Source organism: Cynocephalus volans, chromosome 13 (genome assembly GCF_027409185.1).
Source record: "Cynocephalus volans isolate mCynVol1 chromosome 13, mCynVol1.pri, whole genome shotgun sequence".
Classification (NCBI taxonomy): Eukaryota; Metazoa; Chordata; class Mammalia; order Dermoptera; family Cynocephalidae; genus Cynocephalus; species Cynocephalus volans.
In genome coordinates this window covers 72,873,758-72,891,082 of record NC_084472.1, presented here as the reverse complement: position 1 = coordinate 72,891,082, position 17,325 = coordinate 72,873,758, and the positions used below count along the sequence as shown (strand labels likewise).

The window sequence follows — 17,325 nt, the reverse complement described above, 5'->3', positions numbered from 1 at the left end:
GATGTTCTGCCTCTTTCAGGAGCAAGGCCAAACTTAAAGCATTGGGGCCCAGGAGCAACATTCCAATATGTGTTTAAAAAGAATCCAGTGAGCAAAAGACCAAATGGAATTTATTAAAAAAAGAGAATCTTCTAACACATTAATGAACATTCCTTAATTAAGAATAATAAATGTCAATATAAGATGGAAACAAAATAGACTACAACAACAAAATACAGAAAATTCAAGATTTCTGACTGCATTCATATGCTCTATTCTGTGAATGTTTTCTTATAAACTAATGCTGAGCACTGAAGGGCCATGCCTCTAAAAAAAAGGCACACTTGGACTTAAGCCTGGTCCAGGCCCTGCCTGGCTCTGTGACTGGCAAGGATGACGAGCCTCCTGAGTGAGAAACAGCATGGCCTCACTGCACTGCAAATGGGCTTCCACATCCATGACTGTCAGCAATAATAATGCCACGGGGAACAAACAAGCTTGAGGGAAAGACTCAAAGGCCTCCCTGGCTAAACCTCCCTAAGTCTCCCATGGGAGACTCAGTCTCCCGTGGTGACTGAGAAAACCTGTCCTGAGGTCCACAGAGGCCGGGGGCCTAGCTTGCCCACCTCCATGATAATTATTTACATTTTCAATACTTCCCATAGAAATTTACACTCTATACTATCAGTTTAAGGGCCTCCCTCTTCAACTACTAGGAACACTCCAACGTCTTCGAATTTCACTCCTAAGAAAATCCAGAGTCTTCATCCTGATCCTTGAGGCCTCTCATAGTTTATCCAGCCTCACCTAATGCTGGTCTCTCCCATGGTCACCCCAGCCACATTGCCCCACCAGTCCTTGTCAGATAACAAGAAGTAGATAAGAGCCACCTAAAATCACCAGCTTCCCCAGTCCTGTTGCGCCGCCTCTCATTAACGCATCCTGATAAGTTTGTCAAGAAATGCTGTCAAAAACCAGCACAACGTCCTGGGCTCTTCCGGGAAAGCTGCACTCCCCTGCCTGCTTCAGACTGTGCTGTTCCAAGTGCAGTGGATGGCCAGCAGCACGGGCCTCGCCGCAGACTCTCAGGACTGTCCCATATATACTCAGGTGGAGTCTGCATTAAGGTCCCTATGCATTTCAGGACATTTTGGGAAACACATGCTTGGAGTCCAGGGACAACACAAGCATCACCCCCTGTAAGGATGCGCACCAGAAGGAGAGCTTCATGCTTACCTGATGCCACAACGGTGCTTGCCCACAACGTGTTCTCTATGCTGAGACTTTCATGAATGGGTGGGTCGCTGTCTTCCTGTTTCCAGAGAGAAAAGAGAAACAAAACTGGCAAATGAGAGATGTGTTTATTATTCACACTTGAGAAATCTAGTATTATAAATGTGCCACAAGCCAGATCCAGCTGAACAGCAGTGGAGAGGCACTGCAAAACAGGGGCTTACAAAAAAGGAATAAAAACTGAAATTACAAATTGAAAGAATGCCTTAATCAATTAATTGTTCTTGACATTTAACTTGAACATAAATAAAATAATTTTAAATTTTATTAGAGCACTATATGTTCTGTTATTTTAAGGGAGTAGGCTAAAGTTACCTCTTCAAATATATGGTTTAGCATCACAACAGCACTCCCAGAAAGTGGAAAATATTAGCACAGTCATAATCACAAATCTACTCATCGATGTTACTGCACATGCATGTTAGAATTTCCTTTCCCAACCCCTTGTTAAGGACAAGGGCTACACTTTTCAAATATGTGTATACTTGTGAGAGAAAACAATGCCTTGAAGATTACTGTGAAACATATGTGTGTGTGTATGTGCACAAAGGTACTTCAATAAGTTTGTGGAAAAACAGAATTAAAAGATAACATGAATCCTTCCATAAATTTTTTGAAGTACTCTCACATACATGTGTGGGTGTGTGTGTGTTTGTATTTATACAGAAAGAGAGAAAGAAATGTCATTTCTCTTAAGTTCCTCTTTTTAAATGTTATCATTATGCTGGATATTTTTCAGTAAAAATTTGAATACAAGGGTCCTTCAAAAAGTTCATGAACAAGCAGAATTAAAAGATAATATGAATCTTTCCATGAATGTTTTGAAAACCTCTTTTATAAGCTGTATGTAGCTAATTATGTATACAGGTATCAAACAAACACGACCATACGTCAATTCACAACTGCAATATGCACAATCTAGTTTTATCTTTAAATTTTTAATGTTCATATTCAGAGACAAAAATTATAATTTAAAATATGAGAATTTTTCATCATAATCTAAATTCATAGTCTGTATTCTGGTTGTGGAAGTCTTGGTAGAAAAAAGGATTACAAAAGTCCACAACCCTGCATCTAGAAGTAACATAGGAAAGATATTATGTACGGTACCAAATGACCTTTATGTCTGCATGGGGTAAAAAGCCATATGTTGTTCTATTGGGAGTCTCCCTTAAAATAATGCTACCGCCATAGAACTATTTTATTATAAGCAAATAATTTGCTATCAGGATATATTTTAAGATAACAAACCAGGGCCGAGCCCGTGGCGCACTCGGGAGAGTGTGGCGCTGGGAGCGCGGCGACGCTCCCACCGCGGGTTCGGATCCTGTATAGGAATGGCCGGTGCACTCACTGGCTGAGTGCCGGTCATGAAAAAGACAAAAAACAAACAAACAAACAAACAAAAAGATAACAAACCAAATTTGGGAAGAAAAGGCAGAAACTGCAAACATATTTGCTAAAATAGTCTGCATGTAAGAAATAGAGGTTTGTGCCACTGGCGTTTTCTCTCCCTTCACTTATCAAACCATCTTCAAATGATGTAAATTCTGGCCACTCTGCAAGCTACCTGAAAGATATTTGCTAGATATTTGATCCTCTGATATATTTGATTCTCTGATATATTTGTGAAACTAAACCAATCCTAACAGTTTCCAAAATATTTCATTTAATACTGCAAATATTTAGAAAGTAAAGTGTTTGAAATCAAATTTGAGGAAGGGGTGTGGCCCCCTGTTGCTTCATATTCATCAGTAAAACCAGCAGCTACGAAGCACTGTGCACTCCAGGCTTTCCTTGTACTGCAGCCAGGATTTGTCTCTTAGGATCTAACGCTCCTCTGTATGTTCTTAAAAAGAAGGCCACCACCTGGTCTGAAGACTTGCCCTGAGCATCTCCGGATTTTTGAACATGAAGACCGTGATGCCAATAAATGTTAAAACACAGGTGGGGGTACCATTTCCTAAAAAAATTTCAAAAATATGGACTGGCATTTAATGTATTGTGCCTAAGTTATATCACCTGTAAAAACAGGAATTCAGTGAGCTCAGTCAAACACATACTCTGTATCTTTTATACACCAAGCCCTGTGTTAGAAACCATGGCTATAAAGAATTAAGACACAAACTCTCACCTAGTAGTCCATGGTTTAGTGCAGGAGCTAAACATGCATGCAAAAAACTAAAAAGCAGTGTGCGAAGGGCACACGTCACGGAAGGCAAGAGCGCAACAGCAGCAAAGAAAAGGGACACAAGCAAGCGCTCTCAGCGACAGAGCTCAAGCTGGGCCTCACAGAGTAGTACTCCGCAGATGCAGCCTGCATTAAAGGAACCTGACGCAGACGCTGATGCCAGGGTGTGACCAGTCACCATTTCTGTACACACAAAAATACTTTTAATTTTACCATCCCTTAGGACTTACTTCTTTCAATTACACTTTATCAAGTAAAATAAGTTACACACTTCGCTGCATTTAGTAGTTTTAGCTTACAAAAATCTATTAATAATTATACAGCTGCATCAATATGCGAAATACAAAGGAAGTATATTTTTAAGTGGAAAAACTGAAGCTTATGTTATCCCAATATAAATATATATGTTTAAGGGAAAAAAACTCGAAGGGAAGAGTCAAAATAATATTAGTACTCATATTAAAACGGCAGAGATATAAAAAATTTTTATACCTTTAATCATTTATTGTATCTAGTCTTATACTAATGGTGATAATGAGTTTAAGATTTCTAAATGTCACATCAAGCTCTTGCACACTAGCTGACGTGCCATCATTACAGTCTTTGAAATGGCCCAAGCATCCGAGCACCTGTCTTGCGTTGTCCAAGAGCGCGCCAGCTCCTTCCCCGGAAGCACCAGGCAGGCAGGGCTTTTGCTCCCTTTGTTGACACTTAAGTGGATGTTCAAGGTAAAGAAACAAAGATTGTCCAATTCAGAAATAAATAATCCAGGAAAACTGGGTTTTTCCTTTGGGTCTTATGGTTTTACAGAACAAAAAATAAACCTTTAGAAGAGAGAAGTGAGTAGCCTCCATAGATTAGACTATTTAGTATTTAGCACTTGAATTTATGACTGAACTGAAATGACCTATTTCTGATTCACTCACAGAGATGGTCATGTAGTCTAATACAGACAAATACTGTTGGAGAATTAGAAAAGTCTACATATCCTCACTCCTGTTTCCCAAATATGGTCATCGTAGCACATCCTTCAACTATATATTGGTCTGGGAGTTTTAGACAGGCCCAGCAGACTGAGTACCTAATTGGCATAATCAGGCCAATTGCTGATTCACACATTTACCATTTAAGGTTTGTAGCAAATTATTAAATAATTAAAAATTACTAATAATTAAAAAATTATTCTTTAAAATGAATTCACAATTATTCACTTTATCACAGCAACTCATGTTTGCTAACCCCACAGGATAGATAGCAGGCTGTGTGACTATGGGGTTGGCTTTTGCCTTCCTAGTAACTAATAGAGAAAAGGCCTTCTTCAAATGTGTCCAATAAGTGAACGACTAAAAGAACTAACTCGGAGCTCTTCCTGTAATCTCCACAGGCATCAAGACACCTTTAATCTCCCGTGCCCTTGTTGTGAATGCTACTGTTCAAAGAGATCCGACTTCTGCTGGGCATCTTGTAAACATGTTTCCATCCGTCCCCCCACAGCTGCCCTCGTCAATCTACCACCTAAGCACAGATTTCACACAATTTTACTAGCTCAAGACTCTTGCTAAGATTTCCCATGGTATGAAATTCAGAAGATCATGAATGCGTGCATACCTTTTAGCATAGTGTCTTCTCCTTATGTTAAACCCCAAGAGAAATAAGGACATTAAAAATATTAAAAATTCTACAAGGCCTTCTGAACCACAAAGAAAAGGCTCCTCTATACAATTCAGTTTCAGAAGTTTAACTTGGTTCTCCCATTGCTTTTCTAAAACAATTCAATCATGTGAATGTATCTATTTCTAACACAGTTACGTGTTGAAGAAATGCACATCATCTGTGCATTTTCCTTTCAATTCTGCAAAAGCAATGATGGACTTCCAACATTAAACACTTTTCTAATACTGAGAAAATTATTCTAAAAGACAGTTCTTTACCAATCTCATGTAGTACAGAATAAAGACTCGGAAGGTTGGAAAAAAATTATCTCTAAATAACTTCCTCTTTTGGTTTCCTTCTCCTTAATGTTAGCTTGAAAAGATAAAATCTGCTTTGGTGAGGGAGAATGCAAAATGTTAACAATTTCAAGCTGTTTTCTCAATAGTATACCCTACTTAACAAATAACAGGGATTTGCTTTTTAAAAGGCGAGTACTCTGATTGAAAACACATGAACAATGATAAGTGTGCTATGGTCCGCAAAAGAAATTACAGCAGAAAGCGCGTTATAAAAACGATCAAATTGGAACGTGACATTAAAGGACTATAAAGACTACTGGTATTTCAAAACTGGCTACAGTTTCAAATTCTAAACTTCCAAGAAAATGCCTATGTCTTGAACAGTAAGTGAAATTAATAATATCAGTAACAATAATATGAGTGATTTACATAACACAAAGCATTACACAGTCACAACCTGGGTTACCCAATGCTGTTTTGCAGTATGGAGAGGCAGATATTCACAATGAGCATTTCTGTTAGATTCTCACTGGGCCATAACATGCACGATATGTCTACCCCCACAGGAACCTGGAATTGATGTGCTCTAATTCTTATTTAAGTATTTAAGCTGGCACGAAAGAAAGCAAAGTCTGACACCAGCCTCACTTCCTGCCAGCAGTGAGTGAGTCGGCCCTTCTGCCTGGAGGACCAAAAGGACTTTCTTCCTTTATGTATAAAATTTAATAGCAGTTACATGCCTTGAAGTTTTCTCAGGAACACAGTGGGCCCTTTCAATGTGCAGATTCAGATATTCCCATATTTTAGTGACATTCACTTGAGCTGTAATTTTTCAAAATTTTTTCACGGTATTTATTCAAGACTCTCTTGTGGTCAACTCCCACTCTCCATCCTCCACATCCTTGGCCATTTCACTTTCTTGGTGCTCCATCTCTTACAGTGCATCCCTCCAGCCACTCTCCTGCATTAAGTTAGCTCACATTTGCATTTTCCTGTTTTATCTCCATTTCTACTTTTGAGTTTAATTTCTGATTTATGGTGTTCTTTATCTATAACTGTTTGGTTAACTATATTTAAATCACGTTTGTTGCACTGTTAAAGAGTTCCTCTGCTTTGAGGTTTTCTTTGCTTGTTTTTGCAGAATTTTTGTTAAAAGAAAAGTTTTGCTTCCTACTATCCATTTTCTTCATTTAGCAGTTTAATTAGTATGTTGGGTTCCTTCTTCTGGTCATAACAACGAGTGCTGGTTTTCTCGAACCAGTAATAATAGGGAATTCTATTCCTAGGGTGGAAGCTGCTCGGATTTGTTTCCCAGTTCAAGTGAGCCTCCTTCTGTAGCACAGGAAAGTTCAATGTCTTCACTGAATAGCATCCTTTTTGGAGGTGGTATGGGGCTGACTCTTCTGATTGTTTCTACCTTGTTTCAGAAAGGTCAATTTTGTCTTTTCGTCTTTCCTCACCCAGCCTCCTGAAGACACCAACTCTTTACAGGTTCCCCCTCTGCCCCGTACAGTCCCCAAATGGTCACCTCTGACCTGCACTTTTTCCCAAACTCCCTTCAACATCCCACATCCTCCCTTCAACAGCTGTGCTCCACAAATCCACACATGAGACACACTGCCCCAAGCAGAGGTACCTTTCCTTCCAGGATCAAAGTCTCGACCATGTCAGTATCCTAAGACAACCTCCTTTCTTCTGCACCATCCTGGCTCTGGAGCTGACTGTGCTATTCTGGATATCCCCCCAATTACAGTAAATAAAGGCTGCAGTATTTTCTGTCTCATTTATATGCTGCACATCTGAGCTATAGATAACCCTGTCTGCTCTCATACTTGGCCTGTGTGGTTTTGGAAGGTTGTGAGGACATAAACAAATTTAGGTAGCTTCTACTGTCCTAAAGGAACCGGGAAGTCCAGAGGAAACTTTTTAAAACACCAACATTACCATTTCTCTTCTAAGCTGAAAATCCTGTAATGGCTTTTTCCAGATCAAGCCTGGCTACCCTTTCTAGTCCTGCACCTCCCATCCACCCCTACCCCTGCACTCTCAGTCACAGGCTCCCCTGGGAACCGGGCTTTTGCAGCCATGGTTTTTAGCCAAGCTGTTCTCACTCTCTGGCTTCAGTGTGCTTCCACACATTGTCTAGCAAACATTCCCAACTTTTAGGCCATAAGCAATATAGGTTGGGGGGGTGGAGGGGCGGGAAGCAGAAAGCAAATAATATTCCTAATTCTTAATAGTGGTTACATTAACAACCCTTTTAATTTATTCTAATAGGGTACCTTTCTGTAAACCTTTTTCTCATATGCTAAATTGTCTTTAATAAGGACTTGCTTTTTTCATAATAAATATTTTTGTAAAAACATAAGATTACCTGTGCATATTTCAGAACTCATTACACGATACTTACCACAAGGAGATGCTTCCTCCTGTGTCTGGCATACTTGTATGCAGCACTCATGGAACTAAGCATCTGCAAAGTCACGTCCACCTCCCCATGGGACTCTGATGACCTCATTCTGTATCCCCACAGTTCCCACATTAACTGTCACATAAGGTAAGCTCTGTAAAAGCTTTTTCAACTAATGACAATGCTTCCCATCTTCGTCTTAAAATAAGAAGTTGAGTCCTTCAAACCCTATCAGTCAGAGGCAGGGAGCTTCATTCTTTACCAAAACTCTATAGTAATGAAAAGGATGTGGAATGAAATATACATTTGTATATAAAGAAATGTGCATATACATACACACACACAAATATCTACTTACCCAGTTAATAAAAAGCTAGAAATGATGTGGATATCGTAGTGTACCAACTATTACCCAAGGTCTAAACTGAAATAGTTACTTCATTTTACTGACTCATAGTATAGGGGAGAACAATCTTATCAATGTAAACATGCTAAAAAATTAGAAAAACTGTACTGAATGTATCCCAAAGAGATATTTGATGTAGGAAAATTTAAGAATTTAAAATGTTGTCTAGGTTTCTCTTTACCATTTTAAAACTTCTGTTTGAATTTATTCTCGATTGAATTACTCTCTCAAAAAAAGTTTGCTACTTTAAATTTATCTACACAATGATATATTTGTTTTTTGTTTTTTGGTTTTTTTTGATGACCAGTAAGGGGATCTTAACCCTTGACTTGGTGTTGTCAGCACCACGCTCACTCAGTGAGCTAACTGGCCATCCCCATATGGGATCCGAACCCGGGGCCTTGGTGTTATCAGCACTGCACTCTCCCGAGTGAGCCACGGGCCAGCCCCCACAATGATATATTTGTAATGAACAAAAACTATAACTTACCCTGGTAAACGTGCCTTCAAAACTATGAATATCCAGTTGTGGCTTCTGAGCATAAACATAAGCATTGATAGAAAAAAGGTCCTGGAACACAGAACGTTGGAATTAATTACATTGTTATATTTAAGTAAAATTACTTGGAAATTTTCCAATTTCTAATTAATATTTTTCATGTGCAATTTAACAAAAGTGATCATTGCTTTTCCTAAATTTTGTGTGTCAACACTATAAATGAGGAAGATAACTAAAGAAACAATGTTTAAGCCCAGCAGGGGTGCAGTGAGACGCCTGCTGCCTGATGGCAGGTGTGTGTCAAAGCCACTCGGGTGATGCTCATGTGTCACAGGAGCTGTCCACACCATTCCAGTTTTCAAGGTGAAGCCTGGGTAAGAATACCTTAAAGTTATATGGGTATGAGAGTATGCAGTAGAATTTAAGTAGCCATTACAATTCCCAGTAAGTTTTATAAAACAATCTAATAAAGTCCTAGATCCTTTTACATGTGTTTTTGTTCTAGCACCTGCCACAGCTGCCGTACACGAACGACCACCTTCTGTAAAGCCATGAAGACAACAGGCTTCTCCAGTGTGCCTGAACCATACCATGTACAAAGGGTCTTCAAAACGTTTGTGGGGAGATTCATATTATCTTTTAATTCTACCTTTCCATGAAGTTTTTGAAGTGCCCTTGTATATTCACAAAGCCTTATGGGAAGGCTTTCATGAGCCACACAACTTCCATGTAACTGGAGTTTGGAAGCAGGACACGCACGAGCTTCAGGCTGCTCCTCTTGCTGGCTACGTGCAAAGGACCAAGCAACAGTCTCCGGAGATGAGACCGTAAGCACCTTACTTTAAGATAATTATAAAAGTATGTTTGCTGGCCTGGGATTTTTATTTAGTTTTGAAAACTCTTTATATTTCTATTAAAATAATAGAAGTTATATTAAGTGAAAAATGTATTTACAATAAATTTTAACTTTTAATGATGTATAATTATTTTTACCAGGCCATCAAAAAGAAATTGACAGTACTGAAAAGCTCACTGTCTGTTAGGACTTTGGCAAAACTATGTCCTGCACTAGAACTTTATTGGGCTGTCCACCAGATAGCCCAGGAAAAAGTGACTTTGCATTTCTTCTGCGTGGCACTTACTAAAATCACCAACTTACACTTGACATTACAAAACTCCAAAGCATACAGACATGAAGCATAAAGTGTATTCTAACCCAAATATGCTGCCATATTTTTCAAATCGATTCATGTGAAACCAAATAATATTGGTTACATTATATTCATGAATGGAGATCATTTATATTTGAGCTTTTTAGGGTAAAGTTTTTGTTTCTTTGTTTTTGGTGGCTGGCCAATGCAGGGATCGAATCCTGGACCTTGGTGTTATAAGTACTATGCTCTAAGCAAGTGAGCTAACTGCCAGCCCTAGGATGAAGTTTTAAAAATCTTTTAATTCTTAACATTTTGTTTGGTTTTCAAAATATTCTTAATTGGCTATCAGAGAGCTAAGCAAATATAATATAGCAGCCAAAAAAAAAAAAAAAAAAAAATCTACCTTAAATAAAGGCCTTCAAAAAACTAAAACTTAAATGAGATAATAATGACTCTCATCCACATACATGAAGAGGTAAAGAATTTTAGCCTCTGTTTCTCGCTATGGTCTCTTTTGGTGCTGTTGCATAGATTCTGAATAGTAAATACCCAATTCCTTCATACTGCTTCCATTGCTAGTTTCTCCGCTACTCTCTGAAAGAAGCCTGGAATTACTTTTCCATTCATTAGTACTGTAAGAGTTAACAAAAGGCATCGTGTAGACCTGAAGATAACTGAAAAATGTTCAGTTTGAGTCAAAAAGAGACTTCTAAATTTAAGGAAAATTAAGCTGCAATCAAGCACGCTGCCGCTGCCACTGCCGCCCTGGGGCCCTACCAAGGGTAAGCCAAGCCACACAGGGAGCATATCAAAAACACCATTTCCACGCGGGTAGCCCACCACAGCCACTGCAATCGCCACGGCAGCCGCAAAAGCGGCTAGTCTCTTTAGCAGTTGTCACAGACACTGTGCAGATGGCACACCAGACACTCAACTGCACTGACATAAGGAGAGTCACCAGCAGAGACCCCCTCCAAATTAGAAGAGGTCCTCTCTCCACAAAGCACACTCCAGAATAATAGAAGAAGCACCTGCTATACGATAATAGTGGGGGATGTGAACACACCTCTCTCAGTACCAGACAGATCATCTAGGCAACAAATCAACAGAGAAACAGTTAATCAATCAGAAAGAGAGAACAAATCTATGGTTATTAGAGTGGGGAGGGGGGAATGGGGATTGAATACGGGGCATAAAGAGTAAAGAATAAGTATAATTTGTAATAATGAAAATGGTAAAAAAAAGTTTTTAATTTTTTTTAAACTACCTGAATAAAAAATCACAAATATAAATAAATAAATTAATTAATGTAAGGAAAGTCCTGTAATATGAAAGGCAGTTTAATACAACAATGTAGTGACTACTAACAAAACTAATGAAAAAAGAGGTAACTAATGACTAGAGACAAAGGACAAATCAGACTCAAGTCCATTTTAGAGCAAGGTGAAAAGAAGCCTTGATGACATTGAGATAAATTTGGCGAGTTGAAATCTCTCAGCCTCCTGAATAGGATGACATCCTAACCTGCTGCGACAGAGACTGGCTACAGCCTCTCAATACTGCTGGTGCTTGTACGCAACAGCATATGCGTATGTGCTCTCAGTCCAGGTTTTGTTCTCTGATTCTCTACCCAGAAGACCCAAGGATCCTTGGGGAAGGGTTGGTACCATGATTGAGGCAGAATTCTCAGAATGAGGCTCAGGAATTCTCATTCTTTGGAATCCTAGATTCACAGTTCCTAAGTGCCTGGGCTTGACTCCAGGCTGGACCCTGTCTGCCAGGGGCTGTTTCAACCGCAGCACGAGCTGGGCCACACTGAGAGCGGGAACACACTCACAGACAGCCCTCAGACCTCTGAAGGGTGCAGAGTCAGACCCTGGGCAGGGACCATGAGCCATGAGGCCATCCTGGACATTAGCACTTGTTCTCTGAGGGGCCATCTATCTGAAATCAAGCTCTTATCAGTCTACATCCCCGATGCAGAGACCAGCTGCACTCCTAACCTGTGACCCCTGCCCAAAGCTGCAAGTTGGGGAGGCCAAGGATGGGGAGCACACCCCTGACTGATGGGACCCTCAACTCCCTCCAGGGCATCTAACACTTGTTATGTTTTGTGACCCAGATTAGCTGTGGTCTACCACGGTAGGCCAAGGGCCTGAGTCTACTTCCCTTGCCTCTCCCATACACACACCGTAGTGAGGCAGTCTGAGTGCTGAGTGATGCTGCCCGGAAAGGGCCATGGCCAAGACAAATGATTAGATTAGGGCAAAAGGGATGGGGAATTATGTAAACCCATTTTAGAAATGTGCCAAAATTCAGAATTTCCTCTTGATCAATTCCTAAACATGGGAGTGTACTTCTGGTTAAGCTACAAAAAATGTTTTCCTTTGAGCAACTTCTTTTGTTCCTCCTCTTCCTTACAAGCCTTCCAGAGGAAAGGTCCGGGGAAGCTTAGCGGACGGCTGACAAGAAAGAAGAGTTAGGACTGCCAAATGCAATACCATGACGTTCGCATCTGGAAGGTGCAGGGCAAGGAGAGTTGGGGGCTGCACAGTCTTTGCTTCTCAGAACTGTCTGGGAAGTGCTCCCCCATCACTGAAGGGAAACTCCTCACACTGCCTCTGCGAGCTCCTGCAGGCAGCCCAAACTCAAATGGGCTGCTGAGCCCACAACCACATGCAGCAGTGCCGTCCTCTATGATGAGCTCCACGGTGAGGGGCACTGTTTTAACTAGCTAAATAGGGCACACCTGAGACCAATCCTACAGGCTGGCCTCGCTTGACTTTGTGGAGTCCTAAGGATAAGAACACCCCTAACGACTGTGCTGTAAAGACATACTGGCCGAGATATATTTCCCATCTATGGCCTACATTCTGAGGGATGCAGAACAATTCATTTTCTGCTCTTATTTACTTTACTTTTAAATTTGAGCAATCATACGTATTTCCAAGAGGTCTTATTTTCCATTTGATTTCTTTCATAGCTTATTTTATTTGAGTTGTAACAGCATCTCAGATTTCTTAAAATACATTAGACATTTAAATGTATTCTCTTCTGTTCCTGGAATACCTGACTCCTCCAGACTCAGTTTTTAGTCACCCCAGTCTCCCCTTTCCTGTTGATTATATGTGTGCCTTCCAATGATCCTCTCAGGAAAGGGAGGTGGAGGCCGGAGATGTCCTTCTGCTGTCCGCAGCACGCTCACTCTTGCCAGCTCTCTCCCCATCACTGAAAGAAAATACTATTTAGCAGAGAATGTGCAATTGTCTGAAATTCACATGGCTCCTTTCACTGCTAGAAGACATTTACTAGTACGCTGTTTATATTTCATTTATTTCCTCCTTAATCTAAGTGAGTCAGGAACAGACCAGCTTGTGAATCGATTAGAGTTCCTTGAAGAACAATCGCGAAGTAGCTGATGCTAATAACGATGATGACCCTAACAGCAGACCTGAAAGAGAGCATCCTGCTCCCAGGGCAGTGAGGTCCTCCAAGAGAGGTGACCCAGTGGCTTTAGTGCACCCCATTCAGGAAGCAGCATACAGGGAAACCAAAGACACTCAGAAAACAAAATGAAGACGTGGTATGGCAGAGACTGCCTTCCACCTTTCTTCTTGTCTTCTTTTAAAAACAGAACTTCTAGGCTTTAGACAGGCAGGTGGATTCCCACCCACAGAATACACTTCTCAGAATTCTGTGCAGCTCGTTATGACCACAGGACTGATTCTGGCCAGCAGAGCATGATGAGACGTGCCATGCCACGTCAGAGCCGCAAGAACTCACTTGCCCTTCCTCCCTCTCCACTGGCCGGCGTGCAGGCAGGGCAGCCACTGGGACCCACCGTGTAAACTCACAGAAGGAAGAGGACAAGGCCGCCTCTCAGTCTTGGACCACCCACCTCTGGACTGCTGAGTGAGGGAGAAAAAACTTCTCTCTTGATTTGGGGTGTATCCATCAAATTTCAATACAGGAAACAGAAACCTCTCTAGATATTACAGCAGAAAGAGATTTAATACACAGAATGAGATACTTCAAAAATCAGATGGGACGAAGTTCATGTCTGAAGCTCCAAAAATCAGTCTCAGGATGTTACCAAAACAATCCTCCGTGGGACACTGTGGCAAAGACTAAGTTTGAGACACACCAAGGGAGCTGTGACTCCAGGGTGTGGAGACACTGCCCACACAGCAGCTGCCACTCAAGCCTGGAGGCTGAAGAGCGATAGAAGCAGCTCGGGCCTCCACAAGGGCACCCACTAGCAGAAAACACTGACGGGCGGGGAGCCCGGCCACACACCTGCCTCACAACTCCAGGAGAGCACGCTCATGGAGAAAGCCAGTTCACACGCCTCTACGAGAGTGTGGGAAGTACATGTAGATGAGGCTAAGAGAAGGGTGGAATGAAGGTTGAACACATGAGTTCACCACAGTGGGACTGTAACTGCAGCTCAGACTACATACTGACAAAAATTTATTTTCAAGTTAACTTTAAGTCAGGCTAGTTTACACAAGAAATACACTGTATAATAACTTGAGATTTATGAAAGTACTACTAGAATGTTTAATAAGCAGCCAAATGAATCTGTGGATAAGGCAAGTTTGAGAATCACTCATCATTCAAATATTACAGTCACAGTGGTTTGCAAAACATGAAACATTCACACAGCAGACAACCCTTTGATACATGAAAATAAACAACAACCTTCATTTCTCCATGGCATGAACATTTAGAGGAACGCATTTCATCTAGTATATTAGACATCAGATGACTGAATAATGACACAATAATGAGAATGTCGTTTGAAGCTTTTCGTGATAATTTAAAAACCATTCTGAAGTTTTCAATAATGCAGGAAAGTCTCTGCTGTTAGGTCAAGGCCAACATTTGTTCACATTCCTTAAAGGTCATTAAAATACATCCTTGATCATAACATGTGGCTCATTACAAATAAAACTGCCTTTAGTTCAATAAAACTAATTAAATGTAAATGGTATTGTTTACTGCTATATGGATCTTTTGAAATAAATCAGCAAGTCATGATTTATTGAAAATTACTGTGGCCTCATGGTTGTTAATAAATCTGCTTGATCACAAAAGTCAGAAACATATTTCCCCAAATGTCTTTGGTGCCTGAAAACTATGCCCTCCACACGGCTGTGAAGCACTGAGAAGCTGAGGAGCCACATGACTCCTGGAAATTTTAATTCCCTGACCCCATTCAGTGCTCTGAGAATACAGCAAAACCTGGGTGGAGGTTTATTCTGGGTTGTGCCCTGAGTTCTTCCAGAAGATGGACATGCAACCAGTGATGACAGAAAATACACACTACATCCACCACAGTAGAGACCCGGAAGTCAAAACAAGGGACAATTATGGGTGTAAGCCATCCACTGAAAAAGTAAATTGCCTTGCCTTTCTTTATCCATGTTGAAATTAGAACTTTCTTTGCTATAAAAAAAGATTTATATATAACAAATTACATGAAACCACAAATTTAAACTGATTAATGAATCAGAAATTCAATTAAATATCATTTTTTTCTAGGATATACTGCTTTTTGGTTTTATGGTCATACCAAAAATTAAAATGTTTTCATTTACCATACAGTTATTTCACTCAAGTGTTTACTTGTTCTCTCTATCAAAGTGTACCAGGCACAAAGTTTTAAAAGTAGCATTATACAAATTGTATAACTCTTAATATTTTTAAATTTATGTATATATGTGTGTGTGTATGTACACACGTCACCAATAAAAGTGAAGAAAGCATCCTCACCATATTGAGTATAATAAAACATCATGTCCTGTGACCATGGCAGAGATTACTCAAAGTTACGGATAATAGTACAGTAGAATTTAACTACTTTATTAAGGTATAATTTATGTGCAATAAACTGCACATATTTAAAGTATAAAATTTTATGTGTTTTGATAAATGTATACTCCTATGACCATCACCACCATCAAGACATTGAACTTTTCCATCATGCCCAACAGTATCCCTGTACCTCCTGCAGCCCACCTCTCCCTCCACTGCTAGCCTCTGTTAACTACTGATCTGCTTTTCTAGAATTTTACACTAATGGAATCATCACTAACACTCTTGTTTGATTGGTTCATGTTGAGATTTTCTTCAGACAAATTCTTTCTAAGACAGTGTTTTAATTCTGCACTTTCTTTTCCACTAGTCTTGGCAAAATTAAATCTATTACAAAATTATCATTTGGTGTGGCTGTTGCCCAGCTGTGCACTGCCGGTGCACCCTACAACTCGAAGATTTTTCAGGGGCACACACAGAGGGTAGGGCCACCATCCAAGTGTGACAGCAAGCTAAAATCCTCTCCAGTCATGGATGGAGTAGTAGACTTTATCTCCACCTCTCCCCTTTAATCCTAAAGGAGTTACTTGAAGAAGTACACTGGAAAAAGAAAGAAAAGGACACAAGGAGGAAAAATGCAACCAAGAAGCAGAAGCACTAACCCGGCACTCAGTCTGAATCACATCAGAAAGTCAACAGGTTGCAGGAATGTCTCTATGATGGAAATGAACTCATTTCCACAAACAGTATAAGAATAGTATAAGTGCCTTAAGTAATAAGGTAATGGCATAGCTTTTCTTTTAACATGAAAAACTGGGGAAAGAGTAAGTAGAAACACTGGTAAGCAGAGAGGCCAGGAAAGAGCAAAGGAAGGAAACCCTGGTGCAGAGAAAACGCAGGCCAGGGTGAGGCATGTGCCAGCAGAGCTACGCATATAACAAGAAAGACCGTTCTCAGCCTTCACTCTAAAACAATCATTTAGCAACATGATTAAACTTCCCTAAGGGTCTCTGTGCATCATGTGGAACTGCTGGGAACAATATTCTAAAAATTATAATACTATAAATGCTAATGCCCAGCCTCTCACTTTTAGACTCTACCTACTGACACACACTTAGAGTGGTTGAAATGGTAAATGAATATTGATGGAACACAGCCTTTTGGGCACAACACAAACCTACAATGCATAAAGAAAAACACATAAATATTTACCTAAACAAAACTGAAAACATCTATATGGCAAAAGATAACATAAAGCTAGAAGATAAGAAACAGATTAGAAGAATGTATTTGCAACATGTACTGGGCAAAGGTATAGAGAAACAGGCACACTCATACCCTGACGTTGAGACTTGAAAATTATATAACCATTTGAGGGCAAATTTAGATTTGTACACAAACAGGAAGTTGTTCAGTAAATGGTACTGGTGTAACTGACTAACAGGTTTTTTTTTTTTAAGTTTGATTTCTCACTAACAGCTTGACCCAAAATAAATGCTAGATGGATTAGAGATTTTGTACATAAAGAATTATTTTTAAAGTAATCATTTAAAATATAAGCATGAGTGAAAATAGTCTAGCCATAAAATCAAAAGCAGTAAACATTAAAAAACCCATTTAAGAA

General features: G+C 40.0%; 1 protein-coding gene across 3 annotated transcripts in view; it reads right to left on the bottom strand.

Annotated features, from left to right (window-relative positions):
* Positions 1-17,325, bottom strand: part of ATP9B (ATPase phospholipid transporting 9B (putative)) — a 271,433-nt gene that overhangs the window by 139,239 nt on the left and 114,869 nt on the right. For 2 of the 3 annotated variants that reach the window (XM_063076518.1, XM_063076519.1), the window contains exons 9-10: positions 8,722-8,802; positions 1,216-1,291 (exon numbers count right to left, since the gene is read on the bottom strand). In XM_063076518.1, coding sequence (XP_062932588.1) covers positions 1,216-1,291; positions 8,722-8,802 — 157 coding nt within the window. Of the gene's footprint in view, positions 1-1,215; positions 1,292-4,092; positions 4,174-8,721; positions 8,803-17,325 lie in introns of all 3 variants that reach the window. The other variant, XM_063076520.1, reaches the window with a different exon arrangement.